Source organism: Sorex araneus, chromosome 1 (assembly GCF_027595985.1).
Source record: "Sorex araneus isolate mSorAra2 chromosome 1, mSorAra2.pri, whole genome shotgun sequence".
Classification (NCBI taxonomy): Eukaryota; Metazoa; Chordata; class Mammalia; order Eulipotyphla; family Soricidae; genus Sorex; species Sorex araneus.
Window position 1 is genome coordinate 247,693,455 of NC_073302.1, and position 23,469 is coordinate 247,716,923.

General features: G+C 38.9%; 2 protein-coding genes across 5 annotated transcripts in view; one reads left to right on the forward strand and one right to left on the reverse strand.

Moving 5' to 3' along the window:
* Positions 1-2,784: 2,784 nt before the first annotated feature.
* On the reverse strand, positions 2,785-16,444 carry LACC1 (laccase domain containing 1). Of its 4 annotated transcripts, XM_055123665.1 has the most exons (7): positions 16,303-16,444; positions 14,690-15,288; positions 13,886-14,064; positions 12,304-12,469; positions 9,513-9,738; positions 7,383-7,543; positions 2,785-6,221 (listed from the first exon to the last, which is right to left on the reverse strand). In XM_055123665.1, the coding sequence occupies exons 2-6, from the start codon at positions 15,252-15,254 to the stop codon at positions 7,384-7,386; spliced, it is 1,296 nt and encodes a 431-aa protein (XP_054979640.1). In that variant the 5' UTR covers positions 15,255-15,288; positions 16,303-16,444; the 3' UTR covers positions 2,785-6,221; position 7,383. The 4 variants fall into 4 exon arrangements, with proteins under 4 accessions (XP_054979640.1, XP_054979641.1, XP_054979642.1 ...); XM_055123666.1 differs by lacking the exon at positions 16,303-16,444 and adding an exon at positions 15,976-16,040 and having other exon boundaries at positions 2,785-7,543; XM_055123667.1 differs by lacking the exon at positions 16,303-16,444 and having other exon boundaries at positions 2,785-7,543; positions 14,940-15,044.
* CCDC122 (coiled-coil domain containing 122) overlaps positions 16,303-23,469 on the forward strand; it is a 39,573-nt gene continuing 32,406 nt past the window's right edge. Inside the window, exon 1 of the mRNA XM_004604668.2 lies at positions 16,303-16,369. The gene's annotated coding sequence lies outside the window, so the exon portion shown is untranslated. The remainder of the gene's footprint in view (positions 16,370-23,469) is intronic.

Genomic DNA, 23,469 nt, shown 5'->3' on the forward strand with positions numbered 1-23,469 from the left:
GCTGTTTAAACCAGGCTGGCTTTATCTTTAATAAGGAATTGACTCATATTGAGGTTTAGTTTCTCTCTCCTTCCTTCCTTCCTTCCTTCCTTCCTTCCTTCCTTCCTTCCTTCCTTCCTTCCTTCCTTCCTTCCTTCCTTCCTTCCTTCCTTCCTTCCTTCCTTCCTTCCTTCCTTCCTTCCTTCCTTCCTTCCTTCCATCTTCCTCTTCACCCTCCTTTCCTTTTTATTGTCTTTTGGTGCCAAGTGATACTCAGGGCTTACTCATGGCTCTGCTCAGGGATCACGCCAGGCAGTACTTGGAGGACTATATGCAGTACTGGGTTTAAACTATCATAGACAGTGTACAAGGCAAGTGCCTTAACCCCTGTGCTATCTCTCCAGCCTTCCCCCTTTGTCAAGAATAAGGTTGGATGCCTTTCAGACATCTATAAAAACAATCACAAGATTTTTTTCTTATAATAACACAACTAATTTATGACTTATACCAGTAGAGTTTTCTTTATGAACTGAACGTCTGTGTCTATTCCTGACACAGGAATAGATGGTTAATATGCCCATTGGTATTGTGATCAGGACAGTATTGGAGGAAAGGAAGACCTTCAGAGATCATTTTAGGTGTTTGAATGGGCAAATGAGTGGATATTAATTTCATTCTCTAAAATAGAACACAAGAAGGGAGCAAGTTTTGGAGAGAAAATAGTAAGCTAAGTTGGGAGGAAATTGTATTTGAGGGGCCCCAAGTGCACAATAAGCAATTCATGTAACCAAGAATGAATAGGTATCTGAAAATAGAAGAACATGAAAATTGAAGTAACATGTGATGAAACTAAGAAAATGGAGGACAGTGAAAACTCTAAACTGAGTTGTTATCAAAAAACACGTCTGTGTTCCACAGAAGTTTCTCATGAAATGCGAGTACTTGATTGTTTTGTTGCTGTTGTTGTTGTTGTTAAAAAGAAATGTTATTTTTAGCTTTAGTGACTCCTGGAAATTTTGATAGTTTAATAAAATACAGTAACTGGACTCCCCAATCTTCTGAAAAAGAAAAAAAAGTCTGTTCTAGACACAGAAAAATGAGTTTGCCTCAGGCATCTAGAATCAGGAACAGAGGGCATGTGATGTAGGTATTTTTCTCAACCAAGAAAAGGCATCTGAGAATGAAAAGTTTGTCTCTACCAAATGACATGTGGTTATCATGAGTCCAAACCAAAAATGTTAATCTGGAAAGAACAGTATTGACAGATTTCATTTACCCTCATTAAGCAATGTCTGAGTACCAAACAATGCATTAGTTACAGCAGCTGCCTCATCTTTGAAACCACAAATTTCAAAATCATCCATGGTGGAAATGTATGTGCTAGTCCCTCTCAACATATACAGTAAGAGATTTAACTATGCTTCCCATTCTTTATTGCACAACTTAAAAAGTAATTAAAAATTTGGGAGAAAAAGCCACAATTTCCCTGCATCTAATTGTGGTTTCTTTTTTATTATAGTTCAGAAAATTACAATAGTGTTCAAGTTTATGGTATCATTAAACAAAATGACACGACCCTGCCACCACCAACATGCCTACAACCCTTGTCTGGTCTCTTCTACCCCCACCCACCCTCCAAGCCAGACTCCCCCTCACCTCCAAACTGTTTAATCATTTTATTTATTTATTTATTTATTTATTTATGTTTAATCATTTTAACCATGTGAGTGTACCTAAGTAGGAGAGAAAAGCTAGATATGATATATAATACTTAACATTAGCAATTTGGACACACAAATAAATATACAAACACAAAGATATATTCCTTTACTTACTTTCAACACTCAGTTCCTGTCCAAAGTGATCATTTCTAATTATTATCCAACTATTATTATGATAACCTTTCAGTATTGCAAACCATAATGCCCGAGAGAGAGAGACAGATACAGAAACAGATACAGAGAGACAGAGACAGAGAGAGACAGAGAGAGAGAGAGAGAAAGTGCATGCCATAGAGTTGAAGAATGGGTAGCGAAGAGAAACTTGGGAAATGTACACTGGTAAAGGGATGGGTGTTAGAACATTGTATGACTAAAACCTAATCATGAACTTTGAATTGTGCATCTTACTGTGATTCAATTAAAAATTAAACATAAATAAAATAAACACAAAGATAGTGGAATAGTGCTTTCTCTAAACTACTGGATTTCTTTAGTCTAGTGAAATTCTGAGTTCACATAAAAAGTAAAATGTGTCCATTGCAGATGTAACTTTTGCACAAATAAAAAAGAAATGAATTCTACTTTGAGCTACAAAGTGATGTGATTCATATGTCACTCTCCCTCTCTCTCTCAGCTTCTGAATCCATAGCTACTGATTCTATAATATAACACTGAATTTCCTTTACTCTCTCCCTCCAAAAAACATCTACTTACAGAAAAGTAGTTACTAGAGATTCCCTAGAAATGTGATCCATGTGGATGGGGGTACCTAAATGCATCTTTTCTACCAGAAGTAGATTGTGTGTAAAGAACAGCAAATTCATTAACTTAATTATCCCCCCCCATTTCTTACACAATACAGAAATCAAGACTGGGTTAACTTTCTACCAAGAAACACAGAATTAAAAAATACTGCTTCCTAGTGGAAAGATCATTTTAAATTTTATTTTATACAACAATAAAGGATCACATAGTTAATCATTATTTTAGAGTATAATTTGATCAATTTTAGTTTTAGTATCTTAAAAATCTTACTAATTCCCAAATGAACTCTTAGTTGAGTTAAAAAAAAAATTAATTCCTTTCTTTTATGAGGAGGGCACACCTGGCCCAAGGCTTACTCCTGGCTCTGGCTCAGGAATCATTCTGTGATTAGGGGACCTTATAGCATGCTGGGATCAACTCAGGTTGACTACATGCAGGGCAAGTGCTCTACCTGTCATACTGTATGTCCAGCCTCCTTAATTCCTTTCTTAATAAATTTCAAATATTTCATCATTGTGGTTACACCCCCAATTTTAAAAAGACCTATATAAAACAACGCTCGAGAAACCGACATTGTGGAGATAATAATACATGATTATTAAACAATGCACTCATTCTGTTTCAAAGTCATTACCTCAATTCTTTTCTCAGTAAAACAGCAAGAAACAACATTTTGTTACATATTCTGGAACAAATAGTCTAAAATCAGATAATCAAATGTAGTTTTTATTTGATTTTGAGGTATTATGATACATAAAGTGAAAAGTGGCTTCTTAGTACACTGGAAATTTATAAACATGAACAGACTACACAGTAAAAAGATGGGAATTTATCAACTTTCCACTGAGTAAAATCATTCCATGATTTTTGTAGAAATCATTAAATAAGAGTGTATGTATTTGAAATTGCTATAAGCTATACATTAAAGCTTTTCCTAAACTGAAAGAAATGAGGTATTTTATTAAAAATTTACATTGTTACATGCTGAATGGAAACTGGATAAGGTATCAAGATATTACAACATTGCAAAACCTATCACAATATTGATACTGCTAGTTTACAGATTAATGCCTCTCATTGGACATTAAGCTTGAGTCCGCTGAAAAATAAAAATCATTTGCCCACACCTGCAAGTGTTTGGAGGATCATACATAGTGCTGCAGACAGAATCATGGTCAGTTACTTGCAAGGTGGGTGCCCTACCTGTTCTATATCTCTGGTCCCATCTATTTTCTCTAATCTTAACACATAATTAACAAAATGTATAAATAACTGCTACTAAGAAAAAGTTTAAAAACAAGTCTATTTATGTTTGGCTAACTGCAAAATCTGAAATGAGAGTTGGATCCACAAGATATAAGTTCAAAACCTACTTGACCATTGTAGGTCAAGTAGTCACAAAGCGATGTGAATTTTAACCTCCACCTGGGTTTCACAAATTTTTCATCTGAATGAAAGGACTTAACACCTAATCTATACATTTCAGAGTAGCAGTAAAGTAAAGTGAGTTAACTGACACGAAGGTCCTTTGTAAATAACAAATATAATTTTGTATTTTTGTACTTACAATCATGTAGGACAAACGTATCTGAATAAATCTTTTAAAGATTCCATAGAAATAAGAAAAATAGCTCAACTCCTCAATTCAGCCTACAAGTAAATTTAAGACTAGTCATTCAAAACAAAACTCTATTCTTTTAAAGATATGGTCCCTGTACTTTAAAGTCTATGCCTTTGATTCATCTTTCTCGATGCACTAAAATCTGATTTCCACCCACAAGGTTTCACTATACTAGATCCTTCAGTTTCTTCTTCTTTGTTTTTTTTTTTTCTTTTTGGGATCATACCTAGCGATGCTCAGGGGTTACTCCTGGCTTTTCACTCAGAAATTGCTCCTGGTGAGCTTGGGTGACCGTATGGGATACTGAAGATCAAACCCGAGTTGGCCACGTGCAAGGCAAATGCCCTGCCCGCTGTACTATGGCTCCAGTCCCTAAAGTTTCTTCTTAACCTTCTTTCTATTCTCAAAGCTCTCCTTTGGTACCTCTCACATGTATACTGGCTTCTTTCTTCAAAATAATTATACTTTATTTTAACCTCTATGATTAGTCATTTTATTGATTCAACTTCTTATTCAAGTGCAGGCACTATATAAGGTTGTGTCATTGGAGATCCACTTTTCTAACCTCGGGTTTCTGCCTAGATGATGCAGTCTACTCCGGGAGATGTGGCATTCCTTTTACATAGCCAACTTCTAACTCTTCTGTGTTTCTTGGAGCCAGAAAGATAGTACAGTGAGTAGGGCCCTTGTCTTACATGAGGCTGAACTGGGTTTGTTTCCTGGCATGCCATATTGTCCCAAAAGCACTGCCAGTAGTAATTCCTGGCAGATAGTCAGGAGTAACTCCTTAGCCCTGAGCATCACCGGCTGTAAACCCAAAACATAAGAAAAAAATGAAATTTAGTATCTTTTTACTGGCTTTCTCCAAGGTCCATGTTTTGAATTCTTGATCAAAGCTTGTTATCAACAAGGTCTGTAGTTAAATCATAGAGCTTTCTCCCTTGTCCCCAACCCTTCTTCCCTTTGTTGCAACTCAGTGGTCAGCCAAGCAGGATTCTTGCCATCACTGATGATTTCTCCATTTTTGTCACTTCTCATCTCTAATGTGAATGAAATCTATTGATTCCATCTCTATAAATGTCTATCTGCTCTCCAGTTGAACTTCTTTTTTTTTCCCTTTACCCAGGTAATTTACTTTAAAAAACTTAATTTGATGATTTCTTAACTCACATTTCTACTTTGGTCTCACACAATTTCAACTCATCCTGTTAAATATTATGCCACGAAAATAAAAACACTCCCCTGCTTTCATGCCTACTTTGCCTGGCAAATAAATCCAAAGTACCGGACATGGCATTTGAGATCCTTACTTACTCTGTTTCAAGTCTGTATTTGCATTAACTCCAGCTCACACCCTTCTCTTTTTAGAGGAGTATTTCCCAAAATGGGAGATTACCCCACCCTCAGGGAGAATTCTAGAATAATGGGATGGGGCAGTGGCTGGTAACAGTAGTTGCTGCTGGTGCGATCAGGGCGCACTTTGCTTCTTTTAAAGAAGGTAGATTTCCAGAAGTGTGCTGACTGATCTTTCTAATCTGCAAAGTTTTAAAAAGGGAACCTCTAGCACATGCCATACACTTTCAGTTTCCCACTTTATACTTACTGGTTTTCTTGCTTCCTCTTCATCGTCAAAGTCTTAGTAGCCTTTGACATTATAAAATTATTTTTTCTGTAAGTGATAAATATTAACTTATCTATCTTGACTTCCAGACTGATTTAATCTTTTCTTCTTTTTCACTTTTATTGCTATTAAAGTGTTAAAAGTGTTGGCACTGCATCAGGCTCAAGACAAAATGCCTTATTTATTTTGATATCACCTAGCTTCACACAATGTCTGTAGTAACTGAACAGATCTATTCCCCATGTATGTCACAAACAGAAAAATATCTTTAAGAACCATCTGCACCTCTATAACAAATAAGCTATATAATACTGAAGTTCATGTTATTTTTTGTTTTGTTTTTGAGAATAAAATGACAATCATTTGGTCTTGGATGATAATTAAAATATTCCCTAGCCACAGATTATTCCACTGTAATCTCTATGATATTCAAAGCAAATCAGACAGCTACATTGCTCTCTTTTGGCCAGTTTGGAAGGAGATAATAAAGTTACGCAAAAGCTCAGTGGAGTATCTGTAAAAAAAATGCACATAAATCAAATATGAAAACTTTGCTGGCAGAAAATTAAAGTAAGGATCATAAGATTTCAGAGTAAAAAACTTTGTGAAGGTTTAAAATAGTATTAATTCAGCTAAAAGCAACCTGAAGGAAAAATATATGTATGATAACAGGTCAATGCTAAATAATTGGCATAAAATATATTTGTAAAGTAAAATAAAATATAATAAAAAGTAATCTAATAAAATTATATTCAACCTTGCTGTATAACTATAGAACATATGTTGGCAAACTATATGTACTTGTGGGCTAACTCTGTCTACCTCCCTATATTTTTCTAAATAAAGTTTTTATTGAAAGTCATATTTTCATTCATTTCTATAGTATTCCTATTTGCTTATTCTCTAAAATAGAAGTGGTAAATCTATTGAGTCTGTATGCCCCTCAAAGACTAAGTATTTATTATCTGGCACCTTAAGGAAACTGACCAACTCCTATGTCAATCTAGTTAAAAACAAATCAATTTATATGAGGAGTTATTATGCAAAAAAGAATTCTCAAAAATCACAAGATTTAAATGAGGATGTTAAATATGAAAAGTATGGCTGTTAAATATATAGGTGGTTAAATTGCGTATAGAGGGTGGTTTAAAAGAAAAGATTATTATTTTTTATTTTGTTTCTAAGTATTTGCTTGGCGCTCGGATCCCCCCGCGGCCACGGCCTGGGTCCCCGGAGACCCCAGACCCCGTCTGTCTCGCGCCTCTCAGTCTCCCTGCGGTGGGCCTGACCCCTCCCATCTCTACCAGGTTGTAAGGGGCGTGTCCACATGTAAGGGGGAGTGGCCTCAAAGGGGGGCGTGGCCTCCTTCTGGAGCAGCGGCCGAAGAGGCCGAAGATATTTTTCTAAGTATTTGCTTGTTTCTAAGTATTTTTGTCTGTAACTTGTTTGTAATTTGTTTCTAAGTATTTGCTGATAACTAAGAAAAAGGATAGATACTCCACTCTTTATACTAGAATCTCACTATTAACTTGACTCTCACTATAGTTTCACTATAAAGCATAATTTTTATAGGTTTCAAGGAGACTACTTAATATAATTATATTTTGAATGTCAGAAGGAGGATGAAAAGAGGAAAAAGGGATGAAGGAAATAGGGCAGTGTAGAGAGAACCCACCTCATTCTCTAATTGATATGAAACCAACTTGTGTACCAAAATTAAGGCCATCTCGAACATGGGAGAAAAACTTGTCAGGATGGCAGGATGTACAGAGGCTGAGATCTTGGTACCGGTCTTGAATATTCTGTGGAAGAATTCCTCCCTGTTCTAGAAGAATCCTTGGGATAAAGAGTTAAAAAAAAAAAACAAAGACATGGATTTATTTTATCAATTGCCAAAGATATATGAAATAAAGAAGTTACTTATGCAAAAGATGCAAGAAAAGACCTTTTTGGAACAATACAAAATGCTATTCTGTTATAAAACAAGGAATTATCATTATTTGTCACCTAAGTTCATAAATGGGATATACATAACCACGTATACAGACTTTTATAACCAAAATAATCAAGTACTTGTGAAGAAACTTCTAAGCTTACCAGAACATTTACAGATAAACTTCATGCAATTCAGACTGGGTTTGCTTTTAAGCATCTGGCCGTCCTCTATCTTTTCTTTTTACTAATAAGGTTTTTCACAGACAGTGTGCTTTGCATAAACCTTTATAATCTGAACTATAACTATAAATAATTTTTATTCCAAAAGTCACATCTAGGAGTCAATTTCAATACTTGAGTAATAAATAAGGCAAAAGGTCTCACAAATGTAATGATCATAGGGGCTGGAGCATTCATTTTTCCTTTGTATAAGTTACAAATAATTTTAATAGATAATAGCACTACTTCACAAATTAAAAAATGCAAGGTAGCACAGAAACTTAAAAGGAACTTAGATTATCTGATTTTGTAGGGTTGTTTTAAATGGTACTCAGGGGGTTCAGAGACCACTCTTGCTAACTAGCCAACTGGGCAGATGATACAGTGCTGGGTGAGTGCTGGGGGCCAAAGATGTGGTGCTGCTCAGGCCCTGCAGTGCTTATAGTCACCGGGGTCACCCACTGGTGCTCAGGGGCCTTTAGGGCAACCGTAATCCCTGTATTTCCTCTCTCACCTGCATTATTTAATATTGTCACTGTCACTGTCATCCCTTTGCTCATCGATTTGTTCGAGCAGGCACCAGTAATGTCTCTCATTGTGAGACTTATTGTTACTCTTTTGGGCATATCAATATGCCATGGGTAGCTTGCCAGGCTCTGCCGTGTGGGCGGGATCACTGTCACTGTCATCTCATTGCTCATCGATTTTCTCAAGCTGGCACCAGTAGCGTCTCTCATTGTGAGACTTATTGTTACTGTTTTTGGCATATCCAATATGCATGGGTAGCTTGCCAGGCTCTGCCTCTCGGGCTCGATACTCTCCATAGCTTGCCGGGCTCTCCGAGAGGGGCTGAGGAATCGACCTCGGGTCGGCCCGCGTGAAAGGCGAACTCTCAACCGCTGTGCTATTGCTCCAGCCCCATGGGTGGGATACTCTCGGTAACTTGCCAGGCTCTCCGAGAGGGGCAGAGGAATCGAACACAGGTCAGCCGAGTGAAAGGCAAACACCCTACCGCTGTGCTATCGCTCCAGCCTGTTTAATATTAATTTTTCTAAAAATATATATGGGGGCTAGATCGATAGCACAGCGGGTAGGGCATTTGCCTTGCATGTGGCCAACCTGGGTTCGATTCCCAGCATCCCATATAGTCCCCCAAGTACTGCCAGGAGTAATTCCTGAGTGCATGAGCCAGGAGTAATCCCTGTTCAATGCTGGGTGTGACCCAAAAAGAAAAAAAAATAAAATAGATAAGTAAGTAAAAATATATATGCCTCTAGTAAACTACTGAAAAAAAAATTTCAAAATACCACTTTCCTGATAGTTTACTACATACAGGAGAAATTAGCTGAGGAATGGTTCTGAAGTGAAATATGTGCCAACTCTTCTAAGTGAAGCTCTTAAACTGAATGTTAATTCCTTCTTCTTTCACCTTTCAATCAGTAGGTACCTGACTGGAAATTTTCTGTTATTCAAGCTTAATGATTATATATTTCAAATTTTAAATGAGCTCCTGTCTACATGCCTCTAAGCTATTTCAATATCTGCCACCTAAATTTTCCCTGAAGTTACTAATTGTTTGCCTAAATAACTTTCATTTTAGAATAAGTAAGCAATAACTGAAGGTGCACTTTGAGAAGGAAATCAAACATACCTGGTTGCTTTACGAATATCTACATATGGATTTGGTGAGTCAAGTAAGCGTACACATTCAGGATGAAGATTATGAAATTCCTCTGCTGATTCCCTTGGGAGAGTAAAACAGCATGGTCCTATTGAAGGTCCCAGGACTACAATAATGTCTTCTAAACTACAGTCATATTCTGTTATCAGAGCATTCACTGTGGCCATAGCAACACCTAACAAAGTACCTTTCCAACCTGGTAAGTAGGAAAAAAAGAAGAGATAAATTAAACTTACCATTTCTTTTGTCTTTAGTTTGTATCTACAGTAAAAATGAGCATAGTAGTGTATTTTATTCAGAAATAGCAAATTAATCAATGAAATTAAGTTCAATAACTAAATTGAAATACCGAGTTTTGAATGAGGTCTGTAATAACAACACCTATGCCAGAATATTTAATGAGAGGTCTCTTTTACTATCTTTGTGAAATGTTCTATACTTTGTTTCCATTACAACTACTCCTTGATCTTCTTTCTCTCAATTTCCTTTTATAGTTAACAGAATTTGCTGAATCATTGTCCCTCTGTAGGTATGAGCAGAACATGCTTGACTTTGGGCCATCTTTCCTCCCTCTCACAGAGATTATGTTAATTGCATTGCCTATCACCCTGCAACCACTGTTACCGCCCAATACATTGCTCCAGAGGCACCTCCCTATTCCCCAGGGGCACTCCCAATTCCCCATGGTGCTTAAATTTAACTTCTCCTTTGTGCCTTTCCCTGTCTGTTAATTATTTATTGCATTGTTTCCCATTTGGTCCCTGCTCGCCCCCCTGCACATAGCAACGTAGCAGTTTCTCTTTCCCTATTTTTCACTGTTTGACTTCAATAAAATCAATAAAATCAATAAAATCAGCTCAATTACCTGTTCTTCCATCCTTCAGCTGGGAGGGAACAACTTTTAGTCCCAAATGCACCAGGGGACACAGCCACCATGTGACATTGACAATATTCTATTTATATATTTTCACTTGTGCTTTCGGTGTCAAATTAAGGAAAATAATGCCTAATCCAAGATCATAATGCATGACAATTGAGTTTTCTTGAATGAATCTTACAGCTTTTAAACATTAAGTCCTTTATCCATTTTAGTTAATTTTTATATATGATGTAAACCAAGGATTCAGAATCTTTTTCATGTGAATATCTAGTTTTCCTAATACACAGTGAAATAGTTCTTTCACTATGCTAATTACCTTGTCATAAATTATTACACCATAAAATGCAAGAACAAATTTCTGCGATCTCTATTTTCTCCTATTGGGTTAAAATATGTCTTTATGACAGTAGTACTGCTTTGATTATTTAGTTTTATAAGAAGCTTTTTTTTAAATCAGTATAAAACCTACTTTCTTATTTTTCAAGACAACTTTATTTTCACATTACCTTTTATATTTTATCTTTGATACTTTAAAGCTAATTTCAAAAGCTAAAAGTGACAAATGTTACATTTTGATATTCAGTAGTAAGATTCAAATTTTAAATACTGTAAAAAACATCAACCAGTATACACAACTTCTAGTCAACCATATCTAGTTTATCTAGGCTCAAGAGCAAAAGTCCCTTTCTTATTTACTGATGAACTAAAAAACAAAGTCAGATATTCAGATACAGAAAGAAACCCAAAAAATCCTCCCTTATTTCACAGGCAAAATAATGACTGGATAAAATAAATACAGTTTTAAAACAATTTCAGAGAACAAAGTTTCATAATTTTAACACATATAGCATCTAATGCTCTACTTACTTCTTATTTTTATAAGGAAACTAAATCTGTTTAAAACAGATTTTTAAATCTGCTTACCAGAAAAACTTGTTTGTCATCTGAGTCTTTTGTTTGTTTGCATGGGGCCACACACAGTGCGTCCTTGCTGGGGAGGGGTGGGTTCAGTACTTCGGGGCCTCAGTGCTCAAGGGCCTGGTCCCAGAAATCCAACTCAGGACTCACACATTCAAAGCCAAGTGTCCTACCCCTGAGCCACATCCCCATAACTGGTTTAGACAAGTAAGGATGCTGTGGCATTCAGAATTTCAAAAGCCAAGCAGCTTTGAACTGCAATATTAGATTATCTTGTCTGAAACATTAATACCACCCCTCCTAAGAAATACTGGCACCTAATCATAGTCTACCAATTCTATAGTACTCAGCGTAAGTATTGCTTACTTCTGTGAATTCTACTCTGATTCATATAATATGACTAAGTGCTCCTTCTATCTATCTGCACTTGTAACAAGGGTCTGGCAGCCCCATCTATTCTCTTTACATTCATTAGCCTGAAAGCAATTGTTTCCCATGTCAACTAGAAAGAAATTATAGGTTTTTATTGTACTACAACAATGTTGTTGTAGTACAGTAAGTACTAAAAATTTGAATAAAAAATAATAAAAATTCACTGTATCATTGTCATCCCATTGCTCATTGATTTGCTCGAGTGGGCACCAGTAACATCTCCATTGTGAGACTTGTTACCGTTTTTGGCATATCGAATACACCTTGGGTAGCTTGCCAGGCTCTGCGGTGTGGGCGAGATACTCTTGGTAGCTTGCCGGGCTCTCTGAGAGGGGCGGAGGAATCAAACCTGAGTCACTGCATGCAAGGCGAACACCCTACCCACTGCACTATATCTCCAGTCCAATAAAAATTAAAATTTTAAATCAATTTTTTAAATTAAATAAAAATTTAAGTTAAAATTAAATTTAAAAGTTAAACTAAAAAATAAAAAGGATTTATACAATCCTAAATGCTTATAAGAGTACTTACCAGAGTGAGCAACTCCACATGCTTTTTTGACAGAATCTGCAAAAACTATTGGTATGCAGTCAGCACCAAGAGCCGCTATTGTGACTCCTCTCTGATTGGTGATGATTCCATCATAAGAGTCAGGCTCTTTTTTTCCCATAACCCAGATGTCACTGGCATGATCAGTCTTCTCAGCAAAAATACGAGACAAAATGATATGAAAACAGGAATCCTCCATGCCATAATTTTTTTAAGCATTCATTTCATATAAAACTATATATCCAATTTACAATCATCTATTATATACTTATTAAATATATCAATTGCACATATATAAATATAAAACATTTACTTCTGGCTTTTTTTGGGTTTGGTTTTGATTTCTTGAGACTTCCCTGGCAGTGCTCAGGGTTACTCTTGGCTTAGCGCTCAGGAATCATTCCTAGCAGGGTTTAGGGGACCATGTGGGGTTCCAGGGATAGAATCCTGATTTGCTATGTATGTGCAAGGGAAGTACCTTACCCAATATACTCTCTCTCCAGACAACTTCTGGCATTATACCCTGAATATTTTCTTTATAGGAAGTCAGAACTAAATATTTAAAAATTCAATACATCACGAACTCTTTCTACTGGAGATGGAGCACTTACCACAAAATACTTGCAGCACTTACCACAAAATACCACTTTACTGAAGAAGTTAAATTAATTACTAAATCAGTAATACTTTTTCTAGACTCACATAAAAACAAAATTATATATGAAATAAGAAATGATTTATCAATTGTGACCCCAGTTCTTCCTAACGTTGATTTGGAAGATAATTGCTTTTCTCTCCCACAACTTAGAAACAATTCTACATTAAAAGGAAAGTGACTCTAGCTTTCTGAAAATTAATGATACTTTTTGATATAAAGAACTTCAAGTGAAATACAATAGTATAGATTTAATCCTAAATACAATAGTATAGATTTAATCCATAGCTAAGTAAATGACCACAAACATTGTCTTAAATTATTTTTATCTTAAATATTGAGATAAAAATTTAAAATGATTTAAAAATTGAATGGTTTAGTGGGCCAGAGAGTATAGGGGTTAAGGTGCATGCCCTTGCATGCAGCTGACTCCAATTTGATTCCCAGCATCACATGGTATCCCAAGCATCATTGGATGTAGGCCTAGAAACCCTTGAGTGCTACCAGATGGTCTGGATAATCCCTGGCACTTCAGCTTCTGAGCAGTACCACATTCAGGGCTCTTGCACTGAACAGTGGGGTAGCTAGCTGAGAATCCCAGAAAGGGGTCCTAGGTCTCTTAAACATCACATAGGAGGTGCCTCCCACAACAATTTAAATGGCTTAAAGTCAGTATAGTCATAGTCATACTGTCGCATTGTTATCCCGTTGTTCATGGATTTGCTGGAGCGGGCACCAGTAACGTCTCCATTGTGAGACTTGTTACAGTTTTGGGCATATCGAATATGCCATGGGTAGCTTGCCAGGCTCTGCCGTGCGGGCGGGATACTCTCATAGTAGAATCAACATATTTGAGAACTTTCAAAATCTGAATACTTTAGAACTTCCATAATATAAAACAAACTTTACCTTGATTCGGTAAAAATTCTCTGCATTAAATCCTGCAGCATTCCCCAACCTACGCAGGTTTTCTTGCACAACTGCCTTGGGATCTCTCCGCTTGGAACTACTGAAGAGATTGCAGGAGCTGAGTGTTGGTATGTAAGATATCCCACCTGTTCTTGTAGTAAATCCATGTATGAAAATATCTGTTGAAGATGGGAAAGATTTAAAAATGTTCCACAAAAGATTAGAAAAACCCAGTCTCTCAGGAAGACTTTCCCTTATCACTTTACCTGTGTTTGCTTATTGGGCCTTTAATTTCTACAGCACTTGGTACCTCCCAGTCATCTTATTACATACTGCTTTGTATGTTTTACCCCCCCATATGGAGATTATTGCTCTTGAAAAGGTATCTATGCCCCACCTGTCTGTTATATTCCATAGCATATAGCCCTCTGTAAATATCATTTAACCAAAAAAGTCAAGACTGACTGTTTAAAATTTCACTCTTCTGTGACAATGCCAAAATAAGGCCTCAGAATTTCTAAGGAGGAGATGCTTAGGACCATAATCTAATTCTAAAGAGAGGTTGGGGACTTGTCATAAGCCTAGTTTGCATAAAGCATTTATTTATGTCTTGGAAGGGACAATTCTATGAGACTTCTGATGTTATATGGTCATCCATGATACTGCTATGTTTCAACTGATGCTAATAAGTACATGAACCCACAATTGTCCATAAAAGAAATAGGAAGAAAAACAGATGAGCTACCTCTGAAGAAAGAGCTTTTTTCAAATATGCAGTAAAACAGAACACAGCATTCAATCTACCTGAGATCAAAGGAGATTTAATAATGGTTAATTCTCCTTTCAGCGCAGGCAGACTTCTCAAATATGTTTGTATTTCATTCTGGATTGCTTCTAGTTCTTGAGGTGTGATCAGGGTTTTTTCAGTGGAATCTTTCAAAAGATCTCCACTCAAAGTCATCTGTAAATCTTCAAACTCAAAACTATAAACATCAGTGAAGAGATGGTCAATAAAGGCCTTCATTAACATTTTCCGGTGGATGGGCACAATTACCTTAATGCTGCTCAGATTTTTTTCATCGATTTTTTGTTTGATGGTATATAAAGAGGCAGCCATGCTGGGATTGATAACTGTCTCAAATTCTCGCAAGAGAGTTGATGATCCATGGCTTGTGTCTAATTGACAATTGTCAGCACAGCCATCCCTTTCATAGGTGATGCTGTTACCACAACACATAATGCAAAAGAATTTGGCTTTGGTATCATGGTGGTGTCTGAGGGCATTCAAGATCTTCATTAAAATCTGCTGGTTGTTTTCCTGAGAGCTCACTTTCAAACCAAAGAGATCAACCAGCACTGCTTCTGCCATCCTTCAAAGAGGGCTTTTGTGCCCAGTACAACACCTGCACAGAAAAATTAGTAAAAGTGAATTCAAAGTTCAAACAATCTTGTTATAGTTCTAAGAGAAACCTGTAGCTGGATAGAAAAAAAAATGATTTTAAAATGTAATCAAAACAGTAAACATAGTCCCTTTCTCAGAAAAGCCAGTCTACTATTTGCCACAAGAGAAGGCTGACAATTCGAGCAAAGAGAATTTTATTATTATGATTAGTATTTTATTATTATTTCGCAAGCGATTTCTTAGATCGTCTTGTGAATTTATCTGAGACCTCCGGATTGTCTCTTTCACCTAGAGAATTCTTTAAGAAGGGAATTACTGGTTGTCTTAGCCAAGGTCCGGTTTCTTAATTGCTGGATGTTTGTTGTGTTAATTCGTGGGTGGGACCCTCACCCTCACGGCGAGTCACGTGTTCATAGGAAATCCTTGGAACACCTGTGGGTTCAGGTAGGGGGGAAGGACCTGCCCTCCCCGAAGGCGTTTAAGGAGCCAAGAGTCAGTCCGGACACCCGCTGCTGTTCCGTGTGCAAGGCAAACGTCCTACCCACTGCACTATCGCCCCAGCCCCCTCTGAACACAGCTGCATATGCCAAAAAGTAAACACAAAATGCAAAATCCACGAAATCTGGGACTCTGCCCACTTCACCCTCCTATCAGTTCCCCTCTCACCACTATTTTGACACACACTGACTCTGTTTTGGGGTCCCACCCGGCGATGCTCGGAGGTTGTCCTCCTGGCCCCTGCACTCAGGAATAGCTCCTGACAGTGCTCAGGTCACCCTACGGGATGCCGCGGGCTGACTCCCGGCCGGGGGTATTGTCGCGGTCCTCTAGCCCGGACGGGGACTCGAGGCTCTGCTCGACTTCCTCCGCGCACTTTCTCCCGGTGGCCGGGCGCCCGCGGCCGCCCAGTGCCGGCCCGGCAACTCCCCTCCCGCCCCCCGCTCCCCGGGCTGGCCAGCCGGCCTCGCCTCCGTGACCCCCGTGCCCCGGAAGGGCTTCCCGCCCCACTCCGAACCTGCGCCCGGCGCCGCGCGAGCCACTCCCGCCGACGTCCGGGCGGCCTCGAAGCTCCCTGAAGCGAGGTGAGGGCGGGTGGTCGCCACCTTCCGCCGAGTCGCTGCAGCCGCCGCCGCCGCCGCCGCTCTTGAAGTCGGGGGCCCAGCCAGGCAGCCCCGGGGCCGCCCCACCCTCTGCGCTGCGCGCCCCACCCCGCCCCCTCAGCCTATGGGAAAGCGGGGCGCCGCGGGTGTCGCCCCTGCAGGGAAAAACCCGCCCCGCCCGCCCGAGGCCGAAGAGGAACTGGGCCCCGCGGGTCAGCGGCCGCGCGAGGACACCCCGCCGCCACACCCCCTCCCTGCGCGCGGCCAGCCGCTGCCCAGGGGGCGGCCCGGCCCGCCAGGGTGCTGGGAAGTCAGAGGGGATTTGGTTTCGTTTGGGGGATCCACAGCCAGTGGTGTTCAGGGGTCGCCACACAACCCCCCCTCCCCCCATGGGCTCCGGGCACCGTATGTGGTGCCGGGGGTGGAACCCGGCGTGGCCACGTGCGGGGCAAGCGCCGCACACGCTGCCCAGCTGTTAGCGCGCCGGCCCTGCAGGGTTGGCCCAATCACAACTCCCGGGGCCTGAGCCCACGGACAGTGTTTTTACTTTTATTTTTGAGGCTGCAGTAGCAGTCATCGTTTACAGGACCGTGACTGTTTCTGTGTTTTAGGGGCACGGGGTTGGCACAAGATGCCCACCAACAAAGTGTCAATATCCGCCCCCCCCACCCCCAACGTCCCCTCTAGCGCTTGTCTGTAAGGGACCCTACCCGGAACTTCAGCTCTGTCGTCTTGGGCTTCGTTTTCATTTTTTTGCTTTGTTTCTTTATATACTGCATTGGAGTGTGATTGTCTGTCTGTTCCTCCTGACTTACTTTTCAGAGCCTGACTCCCTCTCCCGCCCCTTCCCCCCTTCCGTTTCATCTGTGCTGAAACTAAAGGGTACATTTCATCATTCCTCAGCGCTGAGTAGCAGTTCATGGTATGTGCATCCACTGTTCTATCCACTCCTGCTTCTGGACTCGGGTTGTTTTCAGAGTCTGGCTCCTGCACACCGTGTTGCAATAAACACAGGTGTGCACATATGTTAATGAATTGATGTTTCAGTGTTCTTGGGCTAGATGTCAAGGATGGAATCTCTGGATCAAGTGAAAGTTCTATTTAAAAAATTTTAAGGCATCTCCATACTGTTTTCCATAGAGGCTGACCTGGTTTTTAAGCCCATCAACAGTGACTCAAAGGTTCTTTTTTTCCCCACTGGTTTCTGGCCAACACTGTTCCTGGGGTTTTTGTTACAGGCCTTTCTTACTGGTGTGAGGGGCTATCTCAGTGCCTTTTGGATTTGTAATTACCTAATAATCAGGGTAGGGAACACTTTCTCATGTTCCTGTTGCCTATCCGCAGATGTGTTTTGGGAAGTGTCTGGTCATTTCTTCCCAGTTTTTAATAGAGTAGAACTTAACAGTTTGTTCCATTCAAGATTCAGAAAGGGTGTCTGGGAACAGGTGGGGACAGGGTAGGTACTGTTAAGGGTTCTGCTGGTTTGTTTTCAGAAACAAGGCAGTTGACATCTGTGCCTTTTTTCTCATTCTGACTTTCTTGCTGATTGGATCATTACTCTTATCACTCCTTTTTTATTTGTACTGATAAATAGCTCTCCTCTTTCCCCTTTAAAAAACATGTGCCCCTACTAGTAAGTTAGAAGTCCCTAATCTATAGAATTATAATAAGAATGCAGATTATTGTCCTTCATTCTTCTGCAGAGATTAAATTTAACATCTATTTAAGATTATTGACCAACTACTATATGGAAGGCAGATGCTGTGGTAAAGACAAAATATATCTGAGTGGGAGAAATAATGCTCCCCGTGGAACTCGTTATAATGGATGAAGAGGTCCTGTTGAATGTAGTATTGCTTAGATGATAAATGTTGAAGACCTTTTGCTAAAATGACAAAGAATCTCACATCTGAAAGTGTAGATAAGATCTTGGAGATGACCAAGTGCTATATTTGCAGTGTTTTGCAAAGTGGGTGATACCATGGGAGGGGGTTAGGGGCAGGGGGCAATGGAACAATTGGGAAGGGGGTGGTATGGGCCCAGTGCTCTGCCTGAGCTTGTTATATCTTTAATATTTTTAACTTAAGCAAAATTGAGGCTTTTTAGTTATAAAGCCTGTTTAAAAATTATCATTGGTTTTGTAGACAATAATATCACTGTCACAGTCATCTCGTTGCTCATCGATTTGCTCGAGTGGGCACCAGTAACATCTTCATTGTAAGACGTTGTTACTGTTTTTGGCATATTAAATACAGCACGGGTAGCTTGCCAGGCTCTGCCATGTGGGCGAGATACTCTCTGAAAGGGACGGGAATTGAACCCGGGTCGGCCGCGTGTAAGGCAAACACCCTACTTGCTGTGCTATCACTGCAGCCCAGACAATAGTAGACAAACAAAAAAAAACTGTTTTCTTTCATGAACAGTTAAAACTGTTAACAGTTAACAGTCAGTTAAAAATGTATTAAGAGGGCTGGAGCTATAGTACAGCGGGTAGGGCATTGGCCTTGCACATGGCCAACCTGGGTTTGATCCCCAGTATCCCATATGATCCCCTGAGCACTGCCAGGAATAATTCCTGAGTGCAGAGCCAGGAGTAACCCCAAGTACCACTGGATGTGACCCCAAAAACAAAAACAAAATATTTCAAGACAAGGGAACTGCTGGGGAGGAGAGTGTCAGTGTATTGTGTTTACATTCTGTTTCCTTTTACTATCTGACCCTAAAGGACCCAGCTTCATCTCCTGACACTTTAGTGGTACCTAACTCTGCATGCACAGCAGAACTTAAAAAATGTAAGGTACCCTATTCCAGATATGCATTTGAATCAGAATCTAGGAGTTAGGTCTGGGCATGTTTTACTTTACTGTGTGTTTCTTTCTGATTAAATCTCTTCAGATGACTCAGATGCTTAATTAGGTTTGAAAAAAACAACTACCTTTTTCTTGTCAGTCAAACTAAAGGCTGTTCTTAGAAGGGCCATATGATTTTATCCTTTACATATGCAATTCTTTCTGCTCCATCTACCTTCTCTTCATATGCTTATTTGACTGCTACTGCTTCAAGACCCCTTAAGCTCAAAAATAATCTTCTTGAATTCCCATCCCTTCAACAAGCTTCTTTAGCATTTTTGATCATAGAGAAGAAGCCCTTTCCTGAATGTAGTTCATACCCATACCCAAGGAATAAGTCAAAGAAGTTGATTAAGTATTGTACCTTTTGTAAGAATGAACTTGATGTCATATAAAGAATTGCTAAATAAAGCTGTTTTTGTAAAAACTTAAACCGAGGTCATGAGAAAGTTCAACGTAAGTACAGTAAACATTTGTGGTAACCTAAAACTTGATCTCATTTCCCAACTTGAGAAAGTTCAAGCAATTTCTTTCCAAATGGTCTGCTGACTAGACTACTTCTTCATTGTATCTCTTGCACAATTACCTCTAAGATTTTCCAAGATTGTCTTTTGTCAAGAGTAAAATAAGGGGAAATATGAAGACTTCTTTGTAGTTTTATATAACTGTCACGCATTGTCAGACAACTCAGCTGTATTGGAGTTTTCCAATATATTAAACAGATTGCAAAGAAAAAACTTTATCCCCATGTAATTTCACTGGTTTTCCTAATATTTAGTTATGAAAGCACAATAACATGTATATAACTGGCATAAACAATTTTGGGAACAAGCATAAGCAACTCATTGTCAGACCATACAATTCGGTCAGTAGGCCCTAAAAAGTAGCCTCCTAATATTGAGAATTCAACATGAGCATTCATCAGCAGGATAGTGGAACTGATAATCTATTATTTATAAAGGAAATAATGGGTTAATTGGTTGGAGGATAATGTAGATGGATTAAATGAGCAGCTACTCTATAATCCATATTTTAATTATTTGACCATTTCTCCACTATAGAAACTTAAAGCACTTTGAGGGTGGAAATTCCTGGTTGTTAAGAGGGGGGAAAGCCCCAGATTTTCTTATGTCCCCTTTAAATCTTTTTTATTTTTTTTTGGTACGGGGTACTAGTCCCAGGAGTGCTTAGTGCTTAACTTGACTATGCTTAAGGATCGCTCTTGGCAGGGTTTGGGAGATGGGTGCTGAGGAATGAATCCAATCATCCACATGCAAGGCAAGTACCCTATGCTCTGTACTATCACTCTGGCCCTCTTATTTTATTTTATTTATTTATTTTTTAATTAGTGAGTCACAGTGAGGGTACAGTTACAGACTCACATATTTTCGTTCTTGTTTTTCCCTCATGCCGTGTTTAAGAGCCCATCCCTTCACCAGTGTCCATTCTCCACCACCCATGAACCCAGTATCCCTCCCACCTCCCCCAGTCCCATCCCCCCCACCCCATCCCGCCTCTGTAGCGGGGCATTCCAATTTGATATCTCTCTTTCTTTGGGGGTGTTGTGGTTCCAAATAAGGGTATTGAGTGGTCATCCTGTTCAGTCTTTAGTCTACTTTCAGCACGTATCTCCCTTCCCGAGCAGGATCTCCAATCACATATTACTTGGTGTTCCCCTCTCTATCTGGGATGACTTTCCCCCAGCATGTGAGGCCAGCTTCCAAGCTATGGAGCCAACCTCCTGGTATTAGGCCCTCTTATTTTTGTAAGTGGAATCTTAAGAACTGTGAACAGTATTAAAAGCCACTTGTAATAAGATTTCTGACTCATTATAGCAAAGTAGATGGTTACTGGTTTAGGTTAGCAATATTTCACAACCCCTTTCCAACTGGCCCCCTTCTGAGAGCTAACATTCACCATTCACGAATAAAGCACCCAACAATGCTCAAAAACACAAAAACAGTAACTCCATTAAAAAATGGGTGGAGGGTGGGGGGCCTGGAGTGATAGCACAGCGGGTAGGGCTGTGGCCGACCAAGGTTCAATTCCCAGCATCCCATATGGTCCCCTGAGCACCACCAAGAGTAATTCCTGAGTGCAGAGCTCAGGAGGGAGCTCTGTGTATCGCTGGGTGTGACCCAAAAAGCTAAAAAAAAAAATAGAGGATATGAACCAACACTTTTTCAAAGAGGGCCTATGGATGGCAGTGATGATTAACATTTTTATCTGTATCCCATTTGTGCTTTCAGTGAGAATACTAATCTGTAAATTCATATTTTCAGTGGTTTAGCAAACATAACAAATTACCAGTAGATGGCAGTATATTTTCATTTTGTTTGTGATAGAGATCTGGGTAAGAAAAACTAAAACTTGAAAGAATGGTTGGATTTTTGTTTTTAGTTTGGGGGGGTCACAACTGTGATGCTCAGGGTTTACTCCTGGCTTTGCACTCAGGAATTATTCTTGTCAGTGCTTGGGAGACCATATGAGATATCAGGGATTGAACCTAGGATGGGCGCATGCAAAGGAATTGTACAACTCACTATATCTGCACTATATCTCCATCCTCACACCCAAGAGTTCATCAATTTATGTTGCTTTAGAAATAGAAAACCAAAGAGTGTTGGTTATTTAATTTGTTTACTATATAAATTTAAGTTGCTTTCATTTTTTCAATGTTTCTAAAGATAAATCAAGTACTTTAGAAAATGAAAAAATGAGTAAAATACTGTTTTACTGTAGTTGATAGTCTAGTATGAAAATATAGAACAAAATAATGGAAAGAATAAGGATAAAAACTTGATTGGCAGGCACTTTTTTATAATTTTATTTATAAAATTTTTTACATGAATAAGTTCAGTCCTCATAATAATCTTAATAAGTAACTAGTATTGTTTTCTTTGCTATTGTTAAGGACTATGAGACCTTGGCTGGAAGAATTAACTTAATAAACTTAGAGTCTGAAGTTGGTTGTGGGAGTGGACGGTGAGGGATATGAAGACAAAGCAGCAGTGAAATCATCATCCATCTGTAAAATTTGGTGACTCAGAGGTCCACTTGACATTACATAGTCTTGAATTTAAAGTGTGAGACAACAGCACAGCTGTATGTGCTTTTCTTTATGACTATTTGTGATATGAGAGTAAGAAAAGTAACTGGTTGAAACTTTTCCAGAGAAAGGGCTATAATAAGAGAAGTGAGGATGTATGCAAAGGAATCTAAACTGGATGGGGAGGGGAACTAAACTTAAAGCTGTAGGATCATAAATGGTAGAAGAGTTTTGGTGTGATTAAACATTTCATACTATCAAAGTGCAAGGATGAATGAGCTGACATAATGGTTCTGAGATTGTGGAAAGGTGTATATATGCATATATATACGTACATATATATTTATAATCTCTGGGAGACTGGGGAAAGTAATAATAGAAGACATCAAGGACTTGACAGATCAGGATATTAGAAGTACTATTTGTGTGTATTATAAATATATGTTGATATACATATACAGATATGTATATATCTGTATATCAGAAGGTTTTTATAGAAATTAGAAAAGTTTTAATAGAGACACAAGAAATCATATGCTAAAAACTGTGAGCCAAGAGTAGATAATTAGATGACTAAATGATAAGGAAGAAGACTACAGCTTAAACAGTCTGATGGCATGAGCTTTAAATAAATTAGATGGTTTTAAAGAGAAGAAAGGAAAATAGTGAGACTGATAATAGATAATGGAAAAATGTCTCATTTACCAATTTAGGTAGCTTGAGAATGAAGAAGCAGTACATTTGGAGGATTTTAATTAAGCAAAGAAGGCGAAGGAAAATTTTCAAGGAGATAAAGGAGATAGGATTTTACTGAAGATAAATTAGGAGTTCAAAACATCACAATAGAAGGATATAAAAGAGTTGGGAAGTAACATGAAAAATTAGGGGACTTAGCTTAGAGGAATCAAGTAGATGTCTTAGACTTCTGGCAACAGGTTAACTGGGATGTTGGATATAAAGTGAATAGTGCCATCCAGCATTTTAGGAAGATTGTAGAGATATCAATGTGCATTTTGATTTGGGAAAGAGAGCACGTGGGTTGACGGGGAGGAATCTCAGGAAAGAGTTTACAGGAGTGTGAATGACCCTGTCTTCTTCAGTGATGCAAATTGTGGTGTTCTGGCCCCTGAAGATCTGTTGGAGCCACAGAAGCTCTATCCTAGACTTAATAGTTCCTAGGAGAA

Coding starts and splice junctions, on each gene's coding strand:
- LACC1 (XM_055123665.1), bottom strand. CDS start 15,254: ATGGCAGAAGCAGTGCTGGTTGATCTCTTTGGTTTGAAAGTGAGCTCT. Junction 14,065..14,689: donor TAAATCTCCTTTGATCTCAG/GTAGATTGAATG, acceptor CATCTTCAACAG/ATATTTTCATACATGGATTT. Junction 12,470..13,885: donor AGAATTTTTACCGAATCAAG/GTAAAGTTTGTT, acceptor TTTGCTGAGAAG/ACTGATCATGCCAGTGACAT.